The 14,501-nt window shown below is 37.7% G+C and overlaps 2 protein-coding genes across 3 annotated transcripts in view; both read left to right on the top strand.

The window, feature by feature from the left end:
• LOC129780364 (flotillin-2) overlaps positions 1-14,501 on the top strand; it is a 384,914-nt gene that overhangs the window by 291,960 nt on the left and 78,453 nt on the right. The gene's annotated exons all lie outside the window — the stretch shown is intronic.
• LOC129780351 (glucose dehydrogenase [FAD, quinone]-like) lies at positions 11,225-13,511 on the top strand. Its single transcript, XM_055788520.1, has 2 exons — positions 11,225-12,883; positions 12,937-13,511. The coding sequence occupies exons 1-2, from the start codon at positions 11,267-11,269 to the stop codon at positions 13,357-13,359; spliced, it is 2,040 nt and encodes a 679-aa protein (XP_055644495.1). The 5' UTR covers positions 11,225-11,266; the 3' UTR covers positions 13,360-13,511.

Below are 14,501 nucleotides of genomic sequence, written 5' to 3'. Positions count from 1 at the left end.
GCTATCGTGTAATATTAACTGATCTATTCGTTCCGAAAATTGGTAAAATCGATGGTGATGAACTGATGGATGGATTGTGAACAATATAGTGCAACATGTTCTTTTTGGTAGAATAGCCGGAAAAATTCAGTTGCCTATTTTTAATTTCAATGAAACTTTGCCTACGCATACGCAAACACTCAGTCCCAATGTTTTTCAATAGCATTTTGTGAAAAAAGGGTATGTATTTTGGCATGAATTTAATTGAAAAAAAACGTATTTTTGACGTAGGACTACGAAATTATTTTATTCATTTCGCATGTTCATAATCTGAATTTTATTTAAGAATGTTTCGAAATTCAACTCTTCAGTAGAATGTTTTGGTGCACATTTTCAATGAACCAATCCGGACCATCTCAAATTGCAGTGAAACGTTGTGAGTGTAAAGACATTGGTCATTTGAACTACTTTGCATACTTTAAATCTCCAAATGGAGATGGCCAAATTTTAATTCGACACCCGTCTCCATCAAATGGTGTTACGTTCTTTTCAGTCTCCTTGGCAATTTGAATACTAATTCGATGCAATTTGAAAAAAAAGATTCTCTTCCTATGATACGATGTGGAAGTACGCATGTCCTTATCTGTTTGCTTCCACACGCTTGCACAGCCGACCGGTAAAGTGCTAATTTAACATCTGTTTAGAATAAAAAAAAACTAAATCTGTTGAAGGACAGGTCCAATTACCGACAAAAACAAAGCAATAAAAATACTATCTTCGCTACTTATCATTTCTTTATTACATAAGTTGTGATTCGCACAGCTCATATCAGTACTCGCGATTTATTTTCGGGTTCCATAATTCCACTAATGTTTACATTCGAAAACACACTGTGTCCAATTGAACATCAATGGGCAAAAAAAAATTCGATGAGTTCGATATTGATAATTTTTCATTAACTTTTATTGCAACAAAATTAAAAACACTACTTTATTCGAAATATTTTCCATCGATAGCTATACATTTTCCCATCTTTCTGGCAACTTGTGGGTGCGACGCCGAAAGAACTGTTCGTCTTCAGTAGCAAACCATTTTTTTATCCAAAATATATATTTTATTAAGGCGTCAGCCTAACGGGGCCGGTAGTTCAATATTTCGACAATGTTTGCTTACAACTATGTTAGTAATATGTAACCGATTACTCGCGGTTGGCTCGAGGTTAGTATTACAAGTGTTCTCATAATTGGTATGTTGCAGTCTTCGATGCTCTGTACGTGTGCTCGACACGGGATACTTCCTATTGGGATGCAGCTGACCATTAATCAGCAACGCCCCCCTAGTCTGTACCCCATATCTAGCGTGGTGCGTCTTTCTCGACTCGAGGAATCCAGGATAGAATGGTCACTAGCCGGCGCAATCATCAGCTCGTGTAGAGTTGTCATGAGCGGTACAACCTTTGGCTCTTGTTGAATGATCAGTGGACTGCACAACCTTCGGCCCGTGCATCTGTAAAGAGTATGTATATGTATTGCCGCGACTAAGTAAAAGTTTATCGATCGGATAGGAGGGATATGAAACGGGGACACAACGAAGGAAACATAATTAAACGTTGACATCGGCGTTTCTGAGGAACAGGTATAGATGAAGCAGAAGATCAGGATTCCGGCTACCTAAGATATCCCGGACGGGGATATCCGATTGTCTGCCTTGTGCTCTCAGTGCTCTAGAGAGCTGAGGGCGAACAGCATGGAACCGGATACACGACCAGACAACATGCTCGATGTCGTGGTAGCCATCGCCACAATCACAAAGATTGTTTGCTGCGAGCCCAATGCCATAGAGATGCGCGTTTAGGTTGTAGTGATTGGACATAAGCCGAGATATCACGCGAATGAAATCACGACCTACATTCAATCCCTTGAACCATGCACTCGTCGAGACCTTAGGGATAATCGTGTGTAACCAACGACCGAACTCATCACCACTCCACATGCGCTGCCAACTTACGAGCGTATACTGACGAGGAATGTGGAAAAATTCATTATAAGCAATTTGCCTTTCAAAAATTGTGCCTTCTAAAGCGCCCACCTTAGCTAGCGAGTCCGCTTTCTCATTCCCCGGAATCGAGCAATGAGAAGGAACCCATGCTAAGGTAATCTTGAATAATTTTTCGACCAAAACACTCAATAGTTGTCTTATTCTTGTTAGGAAATAAGATGAGCGTTTATCAACTTTCATTGAGCGGATTGCCTCTATTGAGCTGAGACTGTCTGAAAAAATAAAATAGTGGTCGATGGGCAATGTTTCAATGATCCCTAATGCGTAATATATCGCACCCAGTTCAGCGACATACACGGAACAAGGATCTTTGAGTTTGAAAGAGGCACTGGAATTTTCTTTGAAGATGCCGAAGCCAGTGGATCCGTTTATGAATGAACCGTCAGTAAAGAACATTTTATCAGATCTAACTTTCCCATATTCTGCCGAAAATATCGGCGGAATAGAATCGGAGCGTAGGTGATCTGGGATTCCATGGATTTTTTGTCGCATGGACAGATAAAAAATGACAGAGGAATTGCAGAAGTATGGGAAGCAAACTTGGTTGGAGATGCCTAATGAAGGGTGCACGTCGTGGGTAAGGTACTCATGGTATAAAGACATAAAACTTGACTGAGGAGTCAGTTGGAGTAGATTTTCGAAGTTGTCAATCACCAATGGATTCATGATCTTGCAACGGATGAGAAATCTGTAGGATAATTCTGTGAACCGAAGAGTAAGCGGGGGTACTCCTGCCAAAACTTCGAGACTCATCGTATGTGTCGAATGCAAACACCCCATGGTTATACGCAAGCAACGATATTGTATTCTCTCCAGCTTGAGAATATGAATCCTGGCAGCTGATCGGAAGCAAAAACTGCCATATTCTAACACTGATAATATCGTTGTTTTGTACAACTGAATGAGGTCTCCTGGATGGGCACCCCACCATGTTCCGGTAATTGTTTGGAGAAAATTGATTCTTTGCTGGCATTTCTGTTTCAAATACGCAATGTGTCTCCCCCAGGTACACTTAGAATCAAAATATACACCCAGGTATTTGAAAAACATAGACTGTTGGATCGTTTTGCCGGATAGGTGAAGCTGGAATTGGGCGGGTTCGTGCTTCCTAGAAAAAACGACCATTTCAGTTTTCTCCATAGAGAATTCGATACCCAGCTTGAGGGCCCACGTGAACAGATTGTTCAGGGTATCTTGCAACGACTTTTGCAGAACGACGGGATTAGTACCCGTGATGGAAATAACTCCATCGTCTGCAAGTTGTCTCAGCGTGCAGTCTCTAGTTAGACAATCATCCATATCATTGACGTAAAAACTGTACAAGAGGGGGCTTTGGCTAATACTTTGGCATATTTTAGCAAACCATTCATCAAGCCCCATCGATGAGAATAGGTGGTAATCGGAGCTAAGCTAGTGTCTAGTGTATATGCCTCATATGACAGAACCTCCCAAACGAATGACTCAATCGTTTACTTGGCTGATTTTACAGCCTATGATGGAGCATTATTATGCAATAAAATCATTTTGTATTTTTTTTTTGTTCTCTGGTCGTTTTTTCACGTTTTTCGATGCGATTCTGTAGCAGTTTTCTTTGAATGGTAGCAGAAAATCAATGCTGACCGCATATCGTACTTTCCACGAACAAAAGTAGACATGTTCAAAGTTGCTTAAAACTATGCTGCAGAGTGAAACTTTTAGAGCAGAACATCCGGTCATAGAAATGTATAAAACCCAAAAAACATAGATAGTCTCACACTTTAGTAACGTTGTTGCTCCCAGACGGTGTCGACATAGAAAAATATGAGATAATGAGGTTTGAGCGCGGTTTGATAACCTAAACATCCAAAGCCTTCTTAAGACAGAAATAACAAGACCAAGACCTTTAGCAACATATCCCAATAGGTTCAAAAGGAGCGTTCAGAGACTCTTATTTACTTTTTTCTTCAAAATTAAGGGTGCAAAATCAGAAGACTGACCACGTTTAGTTAAAATAATGTTAACATTAATAAATATTTTTGGCTGCAAACGGATACATTTTTCATTACCAATTGTTTTTCATACCAATCGAATAGAAAATTTTCCAACATTTGATTAATACGGTTACATCACAATCCCCTAGTCTATAAATGATTCAAATCTATTAAAATTGGAAGCATTCCTTTTTCCTCATACTTTTGTTCTATCCGTAACGAGCAATTTATGCGAGATACAGTATTTACATACAACTGAGAATCAAATGCAAATGCAGCATTCGTTTTAGGGGCACTGTGATGAGACTTCCAGGTAGTCTGGTGAAGAGTGCTTCTGTATTTTTGCATCGTACGCGCACATTGTTACAGGACAGCTAAGAATTGTATCAAATCGTACGTTATATCGAAGCATAACAAAGAACTTAGAAACATAGCTCACATTACTGTATTGCAATGCTGTTTGGGTAGAGTTAGTAAATAATGATGACAAAGAAGGTGAAACCAACTTTTCTCATGATGTTTACACTCATACTGTTGGTTTAGGTTAAATAAATAAAATGACCGCTTACTTGTTTAAAAAACTTTTCCTCTGTAACAGTGCCCTTTTTTCGATGTATGGGAGTCTTGTTGATAGCTGGATGGACTGTTCATATAATTTTCGTTCAGAATTTAAAAACAAATATATTTCAAAATGAAATGAATTTCAATTTTTAAAAATAATTTGTTTCTAGCGTAATTTTTATATATTTTTTCTATCTTTTTGTGAAAGATTAAATTAGTTCCTATATTTCATTTATGACTAAAATTTTGTTGATCTTAAAGTTTTTAATTTTTTTTTTTCAAAGAGTTAAAAATAAATTCAAATTTCAAAAAAACACAACTCAAAAACTATAACTTTGGCCAAATAATGAAATATAAGAAATTGTTCAAGCTTTTATTAAAAAGTGGCAAACTCATTTAAAAAAATTATTAAACAAAACAAAAATTAATATTTGTTTCGGTGTTATTTGAATTGTGTATTTTTACTTGAAAATTCAAACAGTTTCATACATTTCATTCTTTGACCAAAATTTTTTTAGGTATTATAGTTTTGGAGTTGGAATTTTTTGTAAGAAATAAAGAAAACAACTTTGGCCTTTTCCGAAAAGTAGTCTAATTCTTTCTTGGAGATTTAAAGTATGCAAAGTTGCTCAAATGACCAATGTCTTCACACTCGTGTTTCACTGCAATCTGAGAGAGTTCGGATTCGTCCATTGAAAATGTGCACTTTATATCGAATGATGTTATATCGAAGCGTTATAACGAGATTCAAAGAAAACTGCTACAGAATCGTATCACACACTAGACTTAGCTCCTCCTGATTACCACCTATTCCTATTGATGGGGCTTGATGAATGGTTTGCTACTGAAGACGAATAGTTCTTTCGGCGTCGATCCCACAAGTTGCCAGAAAGATGGGAAAATGTATAGCTATCGATGGGAAATACATTGAATAAAGTAGTGTTTTTCGTTTTGTTGCAATAAAAGTCAATGAAAAATTATCAATATTAAATTCATCTTCGATTTTTTTTTTTGACCATTGATGTTCAATTGGACACAGTGTGTTTTCGAATGTAAACATTAGTGGAATATTGGGACCCGAAAATAAATCGCGAGTACTGATATGAGCTGTGCGAATCACAACTTATGTAATAAAGAAATGATAAGTAGCGAAGATAGTATTTTTATTGCTTTGCTTTCGTCGGTAATTTGACCTGTCCTTCGACAGATTTTGTTTTTTGACATAGAACTACGTCTTTCAGGAAGGGTGCCTAATCATAAAACAGGTCACGTTTTCTTGAAATAAAGTTAACGTTATTCACTATTTTCACTGTGAACGAATTCTCATGATTTGCATACCAATCGAATCGGAAATCTCTTTCTCTAAGATTTGTTTTATATGCTATACATTACAATTCGGTAATCTCTCAACGGTTTAAATTCATGAAAACTGGAAGAACTTCCTTTTTTTCCCATACCTTCGTTCTATCGATTTATGTGCTAACCCTACCCATATTTCGAATGCTTATAACTCGAACATTTCTTAACAGATCGGAAAGATGTTTGCATCAATTGATAGGAAATATTTCTACGCGTCTATCACAATTGTTATGTTATTTTTCATGAGATGAACAATTGAATAACTGTAAAATTTCAAGCGTTATCTGAACGCCCTAACTGCCAAGGGTTGATTGGCCCGATTTACGGTTTCCCCAACACAGACTTCAAAATCGATGTACCTGTGGAAATCCGCTTTGCAAATATACATGCAAGTGGGGGGTATTTTTGTTCCCACCGAGCTGTGTTTTCTTAACATGGACTTTAAAATCAATGTGCCTGATGGAATCCGCTTTGCAAATACATGCAAGTTGGGGGTATTTTTTGGTGTTGATTACTTTTGTACTCGCTTGTCGTTGTGCAGATCGGAATATGTTTCCCTAAATCGTACATTTAAGCTGAGAAGCCTGGGAAAATCGTGATTTCAGGTACTAGAGGTGAATGAAGTTTTGCGGTTCGAGAACTACGTAAACATGAGATGTGCAATAATTTCAGAGGGAAATGTAAAATAAATGAACGTTTGACAATTTTTCCGTTCACATATTTTGGTAGTCCTAGGCATCATATCGAACGTAATAGAACGTTCATCAAATTCATTTGAAATAAAGAACATCATCTATTACAAAAATTTCGATGCATTCTAAAATAATATTCAAAGTGGTAAACAAGTGGATTGCAGAATATAATTGCGTAGTTCTACGTCGAAAATATGCGGTCGTGTCCTAGATACAACCCCAACCCATTTTTTTATTCTAAACAGATGTTAAATTAGCACTTTACCGGCCGGTAGTGCAAGAAAATGGAAGCAAACAGATAAAGACATGTATACTTCCACACCGTATCATAGAAATAGAATCTTTTTTTCAAATTGCATCGAATTAGTATTCCAACTGCCAAAGAGAATGAAAAGAGCGTAACACCATTTGATGGAGACGGGTCTCGAATTATAATATAACCTTCCAGAAATCTGTTGTGAAGTATCTAATATAAGAACAGTGGTTGTTTTCAAAAATTATAAACGAATCTCTACAAACGATTCCCAGGCTGTTTGAGCGCGTAGGACTTCTAATTTTTTTCTCATTTGGCTGGTTCGTCACTTTAACTTCCATTTTTGGAAGAATGTCGAGAGTGAGAATTGAACTCGTGACCTTTAGCGTAAGAGGCATGGATGTTACCACTACGCCAGATCGCCTCCACAGGACTTCTTATTGCAACGTTTTCAATCCGGTCTCGATCACTTCGTAACATGGGGTCAAGCATTGTTTGCAGAGCGTCGACACTGAGAACGAGAGTAACAAAGCTAAAAATAAATAACTACAGAAAAGTTCACTATCGGTCCTCTGGGACCAACGTGGGTCAAACGGAAAGTTCATTGTCGACGTTCGGTTGGATTATGTCTTCATTGATTGGCGATCATTTCTCATTCAATGTTCAAATAAATTCGAGGTTTGATCGGAAGTTCTCCAGGGATGTCTTGTAGATTTTTTTTGGCATCACAAACACATAGTTATTGTTCTATGCGTTTCCAGAAGTAGATTGAAGTGTTTTCTAAGCGGTTGGTGATGTGGTGGGATTTTCTTTTGCCCGCATTGAAAAGCAGAAAAAGGCGCTAAGACTGGGTTGGACCTCTATGTTTGTTGTGGTAAATATCCTCGTTGGCTCTGAGAAATTCTCGTACTGAGTGTGTTGCTCTGCATCTTTGCTTCTCAATAAATTCCGCCCGCTTAGGACATTAGCGACCGGTTGACGAGTGATCTTCGGCGTGATGAATGCATTATTTAACTCCTTCCCGTATTATTTAATACGTCACACATCGAGAGATTTCGCTACTCTGCTGAGCGTTCTAGCGCCCTATGATATGCAAGTACACTACTAGTGAGACTCGATGTTGTACGGGAAAGGGTTAATTTTGTTTTCTTTAACTCTTTGTAAGGCCGTGGCAACTTAATTACCCACCAACGAAAAAAAAAATCGCTGCACTTGAAATATTATTTTAATATTTTACTCAACCAAAAGCTTCTAAAGGTATCTCGCAATTCTCCAATTTTTTTGGGCTGCCTAAAATGTACGATATTAATTTGAGAGTCATTCTTATGTAACAAAACCACGACTTTAGAGCGCCGCAACAAGTTGTTGAGTTTTTCACTGTAAACGTACTATTTAGGTTCTACTGTATAAGATCATGCAGTTTTTTCAATTTAATGAATGGTGTAATTGAAACTCTATATTAAAAAAATAGCTGCGATAGAAATATTGTAAATCGCTTAAATAATTGGTATCGTTGCACTCTAAATATTGTTGTGATTTTTGCATAACCAAAGGTGTAATAAAATGATTTTACAAGGCAGCGCAAGGTTAGAGGCGAATGAACTGCAAAGTTTAAAGCCTCTTAAAAACAAAGAAAGAAAGAAAGAAGCGCAGTGTTTTTGGGATTAATGGACAAAAAATTTCAACTATTTCAATAGTTGAAATTGATTCAAGGGTAAATATGTGTTCTTCATCATGTGAGGATTATGTTCTCCGAAATTGAAGTCGATCTTATGAAGGGTGAATACAATCATTTATATGGTATTTGATATTCCAAATGAAAGCAACTGTTGTATACAAAATAGCGCAATTTTGTTCGGTTGAAACATCGCGTCGATTTCCCTGTAGTCCGATGGAAAGTGTTTCTGTATTATTGCATCACATGCACACATTGTTCCTACGCGTTGCCAAATGTATGTTGAAGAGGTTAAGCAATTAAGAATAATTGTGGTGATGATAGAAAATACAGTCACCTGTTACCGAATGTGGTAGAACTTTTTCATCAGAGAACAATAAGGAATTTGCCATCTTCTGCTCCTTTAAAAATCGGTTCTTTTCAGGGCCACCACGGGATTCGACTAAGGAGTTGTTTCAAAAATTTCGATGCATTCTAGGGTAATATCCGAATAAAAATCAAACTGTTTTTTCAACCGGATGTGAAAAGGTATTTTCAGCGGCGAAAGCTTTATTGCTCGGTGGAAAACTGAAGGAGAAAATAAGTTCCGCAATGGTTGCTGTTGCCACGACACAACCGACTCGATTCGAATTTTCTACTGCCGTAATGCCAAAGATGATGCATAGAACAATTTGTGAATTAGGGGAAAAGTGGGGAATTTGAACCACCTAAGCAAATCGCCTTATATTTCCAAACCAATACGGTCTAAATCAAAAATGTCACATTGTATACTGAACTACACTTGTTTTCTCTCAATCAATAATGTTTAATCATTATATCAAGCTTCAAACTACCAAATATATCATAAAATAAAAGAGATGATTTTTGGACATTAAAATTTGATGTGGGGGATTTGGACCGTCTGTGGGGTGATTTGTTCCAGTGTGTGTTTCATCGAAAAAATACAAGCTTATGTTTATGTAAAGTATTTTGAGATAATGTTACAATCAGTAACAGTGTTTTGGGATCGATACCAGGTGTCTTGGCCAGATTCCAGACCAGAAAAATTGAATTGACACCATCTCGAATTCTGCATGAATCTTTTCACCGTTGTTCGAGCATTTACAAACACTTCCGTTGTTGGTGAAAGAAAATCTTTTCTTGATGGCCTGAATTGCTTTTTCAAGCTCCTCCTTCTTCCAACTTTGTCTGCCCATCTTTTTTTTTTGTGATTCCGTGACATCCGGAATCAATTAGATCAAAGAAAAGTCTCAACCTGTAGGACCAATTCACCCCACAGAAACGTGTCCATGCACCCCACACAACATGCAAAAATTAAAATGCAATTAATTTCATTTATTGTTATCAAACTTATAGTTTCGCTGCATCAAATTGCCCCTCTTCTGTAGACGAACAGACCTTTACTGCACAATACACGAAAAGTTTAATAAGCGAGAAAAACCTTAAAACCACTATCGGAAAACTCACATTTTTTGACAATCAAAGTGCTTGTTGTGTTCATGCTACCGTTTTTTTTCACTTGTCGAATTTTACCAAAGTTTTTTTACGTTAGTTACATACGGTTCAACAATAGAAGGAGATGACATTACAAAAAATCCAAGTTGAGCCGTACTTTTTGAGATTAAGGCGTGATCCAAATCACCCCATATGTTCAACTCACCCCGTGTTACCCTATAACTGACGTTTCGGGGATCGTTGCAGATGTAAGATATTGAAAAACTACTAGGATATTCAATAAGTTCAGTGCTTCTGTTTTACTCTAGACAGCCAAGAATCAACAATACATGTTGATGCTAAGAGTTAATTCGATAATTTGCTCAAATAGGCTTTATATTACTTTACAAAGAGTTCGTGCCTCCCAGTGTAAACATGTAGACATGTAAACAGTGTGAACATTCATTTTTTTTATTCAAAGTTGAGGCTCTCGTGATCGTTTGATTAGCCTAACACACCCCTGGTATAATGGGGATTTCGGTTTCTATTTATGCTTCGGCAAGAGGATTTTTCTCCAAATAAATTTCCTCCGACTTGCAATGGTAAGGGGAAATATAGTAAAGTGGTCAATTGCTTGTTTAGTAGTACAACTGTTGGTTATTAATGCCGTATTGATAGTCACCTAATGATTGAAGAGTTTCATGACTTATCCCGCACCTCAGTAGAGCTGTCACATCAAAATATAAAGGAAAACAGAAACTGCTTCGGATGTAGTTTTGTGTGCATTTTATTCAAGCAATTTCTCGTGAAATTCGTTTATTCGGCGTGATATCCTCGAAAAATCAAACTGATGAAGATTGTTCACATATTCTAAGAGAGGTAAACAAATATTTGGTTATATTTCAGCAATTAATTTGCATTGAAATCGCTTTGTTTTTTTGTGGGAATAATGGTCATTGGTGTATAACGATTTACAATATTTTGTTTACTAAAGCTAATAGTCCCTTATTGTTTCTTATAATGAAAAATGCACTATTTAAAAATGTAACCATAAGAACCGTTTGCTATCTTAAACAACAATTATGTAAGCTACAATGTTCTTCGAAAAACGGGGACTACTTTACCACCACTTCCCCTATTTAAATTGGCGCCCAGAAATCCATAGCCAGCGAAGCACTCTACCAATCAAATTTATTTTCGATTTTTTCTCATAGATTGTTTACACACAAAATAAATCCAATGCATAGCGTTTTGATTACACGTCAACATTTTTACATGCCAACAAATGCCCCAATCATCAAAAATCCAAGCTAGTCCAAGCGTGCATTTCTCAGTAGCTTCTGTTCAATCGACGCGACAATTAGTTGTAAGCAAACTTTGCACCTCGATGGGTCCATTAGAGGTGCACGGAGTACTGTTACGAATACTATATTCCCGTCCATCGAACATTGTGATTCTGTTGATTCTCGACGCTATCATATGGTTGCAACGACCCGACATAGTGGATTTTCACAATCGCGTTCAAGATATCCCCCCGCAGTTCATCTACGATGTGTATGATTTCATAGTTGTGGGAGGAGGAAGTGCCGGGGCGGCGGTTGCCGCCAGGTTGTCGGAAGTTTGTGATTGGAATGTGCTTCTGCTGGAAGCTGGGCAAGATGAAACGTATCTTTCGGATATTCCATATCTTTACCCCACCTTGCAGAAATCAAATTTGGACTGGAAGTTCGAGACGGTTCCGGATAGCAGCTTCTGCCAAGGAATGGAAAATAAAAAATGTGCTTGGCCTCGAGGAAAAGTGCTCGGCGGGTCGTCCGTTCTGAATGCGATGATGTATGTACGAGGTAATTCGGAGGATTATGACGAGTGGGAAAACTTAGGCAACGTTGGCTGGGGTTGGAAGGATGTGTTGCCTTATTTTATTAAAATGGAAAATGTGCGTGATCCGAAAATTGCCGACAAACCATGGCACGGTACTACAGGGCCCATGACGGTTGAATTGTTTAGAAATCGCTCGGTTTTGGAACAATATTTCATCGAAGCCGCGAAACATTTAGGCCACGAAATCGCAGATGAAATGAACGGCCCCGATCAAAATGTGTTCGGCCCTCTTCACGGATCTATAAGAGACGGATTGCGTTGTAGTACTGCCAAAGCTTATCTGCGACCTGTATGGAAACGACCGAATCTACACGTATCGATGAATACAATGGTGGAGAAAATTTTGATTGACCCTGGAGACAAGAGAGCTTATGGCGTAAAGTTCACCAAAAACAATCAACACCACTATGTTATGGCACTAAAGGAAGTGATTTTATCAGCTGGTGCTCTCAACAGTCCACACCTACTGATGCTCTCTGGTGTGGGACCGAAGGCAGAGCTGCAGGCACATGGCATTGAAGTAATCCATGATTCCCCAGGTGTTGGAAAAAACCTTCAAGATCATGTCGCAACAGGCGGCGTAACTTTTCTTATTGACAACCCGTATAAAAATGGATCACTTTCAGTGACAATATTCGAATCAACGTCTAAAACTGCGGTTCTGGATCTCGTCTTCGACAATAGTGGAACTTTGATGGATATGCCGTCTTGCCAGTTGATGGGATTCATCAACACAAAATTCCAACCAGAGGGCAGCAAGCGTCCGGATATTCAGATATTTATGTCTGCCCAATCAGATTTGTCTGATGGAGGCGCTTGGGCTGCCTATGGTTCATCACTTTCGTACAACTACTACGCTCAAAATTTTGAGCGCTGGATTTTCCATGACTCATTTCTCGTCATGCCACTGGTTATGAGGCCCCAGAGTCGAGGATATCTGAAGTTGAACAGCAACGATCCTTATGACAAGATTCTTATTTATCCTAATTACTTCTCCGTCCGGCGTGATATGGATGTGATGGTAAATATAGCTGCTACTCAATAGGATTTCTTTTCTAAGGATATACTTTACAGATCGAAGGTTTGAAGTATTGCGTGAAACTCGCACAAACTCCTGCCCTGGCGTCATTGAATCCTAAATTCATATACGATGTGGCTCCTTCTGCCACATGCCAAAACCAGGAGGGTGATAGTTTCTACGAGTGTTTGGTGCGTCACTTTTCCCAGACGATTTATCACCCCGTGGGGACTACAGCTATGGGCCCTAAAACCGACAAAATGGCTGTAGTTGATGCCCAATTGAGAGTCTATGGAGTCGCCGGCTTGCGAGTAGTCGATGGAGGAATCATGCCAACCATAACGACGGGAAACACTAATGCTCCAATAATAATGATAGCGGAAAAGGCGACCGACTTGATAAAAGCTGATTACCTCCCGCAGCTTCTAAAGCAACAGGACCTGAAACCATGTGACACGTACAATTATGAGTATCATTGAGATAAAATGGTTTATCAAAATGTTATATAAATATATAAGCTACAACATAGATCGATTTGTGAAAATAATTCGTTTCATCTATCTCTAGTTTTCGTTATGTCTTTGCTCACTTATAATTGATGCAAAAAGCGTCTGTTCACTCAACATTCAAAATAATCCGCTTTTACAGACCAAAAAACTGGTACGGAATAATAGATGATGATAAAAAATAAAATAAATGTCAGCTACTGAATTTATTTGTGAAAAAAAGGACTACACCAAAAATCGTACAAAAAATCATCAATAGCTTTGACATGTACATGAAATGGGGATTTAAAAAAATGTTTGATGCCAAATGTCTTCAAATTGCATAAAATATCGAGATTTACTGTCATCTCGAAAAAAAATTTCGTCAATAATCGACTCTGGGACTCCGAAAAAAAAAATTTCATCAAAAGTCCAGATCTATTGTCGTCTCAAAAAAAATTTTGGCAAAAAAAATTTCAATATAACAGTAAATTTCGACGTTTCATGCAATTTTAAGCCATTTGGGATTAATTATTTTTTTTTGAATCCCGATTTCATATATATATATATATATATATATATATATATATATATATATATATATATATATATATATATATATAAAAATGGATTTCTGTTTGTCTGTCTGTCTGTCTGTCTGACTCTAATGGACCCTGAAACTACTGAACCGATCAACATGAAAACTGGAATGTAGGGGTTTTTGGGGCCGGGGAAGGTTTTCGTGATAGTTTGAAACCTCTCCCCCCTCTCTAAGGGGGGGCTGCCATACAAATTAAACACAAATTTCTACATTATTTTGGAGTTAATCAAGCAAATGAAACCAAATTAGGCATATTGAGGTTTTAGGGTGCAATAAATGTTTCTATGGTGGTTCTTCTATCTATACCAACAAAAAAGTATCGCCGAAAGTGTTGATAAGAGCAGAACTCGAGGATGGAATTGTCCGATTTAGGGCTGAAACATGTTATTTGCAAGTAGTTGAGAAATTTTGAACGCGAATTGTGCCTGAAAATAATCTGATATTATAATGATGAGTTTTGGTAGAAATACTAGGAATTTTATAGTAAAAGGTAAATTCAACGGGGTCCATTAGAAGATCAATCAATGAACAGTTC

The sequence above is a fragment of the Toxorhynchites rutilus genome, chromosome 3, assembly GCF_029784135.1.
Source record: "Toxorhynchites rutilus septentrionalis strain SRP chromosome 3, ASM2978413v1, whole genome shotgun sequence".
In the NCBI taxonomy this organism is placed as follows: Eukaryota; Metazoa; Arthropoda; class Insecta; order Diptera; family Culicidae; genus Toxorhynchites; species Toxorhynchites rutilus.
The sequence above is the reverse complement of the archived record's forward strand: the minus strand, read 5'-3'. Positions and strand labels throughout refer to the sequence as shown.

Coding starts and splice junctions, on each gene's coding strand:
- LOC129780351 (XM_055788520.1), top strand. CDS start 11,267: ATGCCCCAATCATCAAAAATCCAAGCTAGTCCAAGCGTGCATTTCTCA. Junction 12,884..12,936: donor GGCGTGATATGGATGTGATG/GTAAATATAGCT, acceptor TATACTTTACAG/ATCGAAGGTTTGAAGTATTG.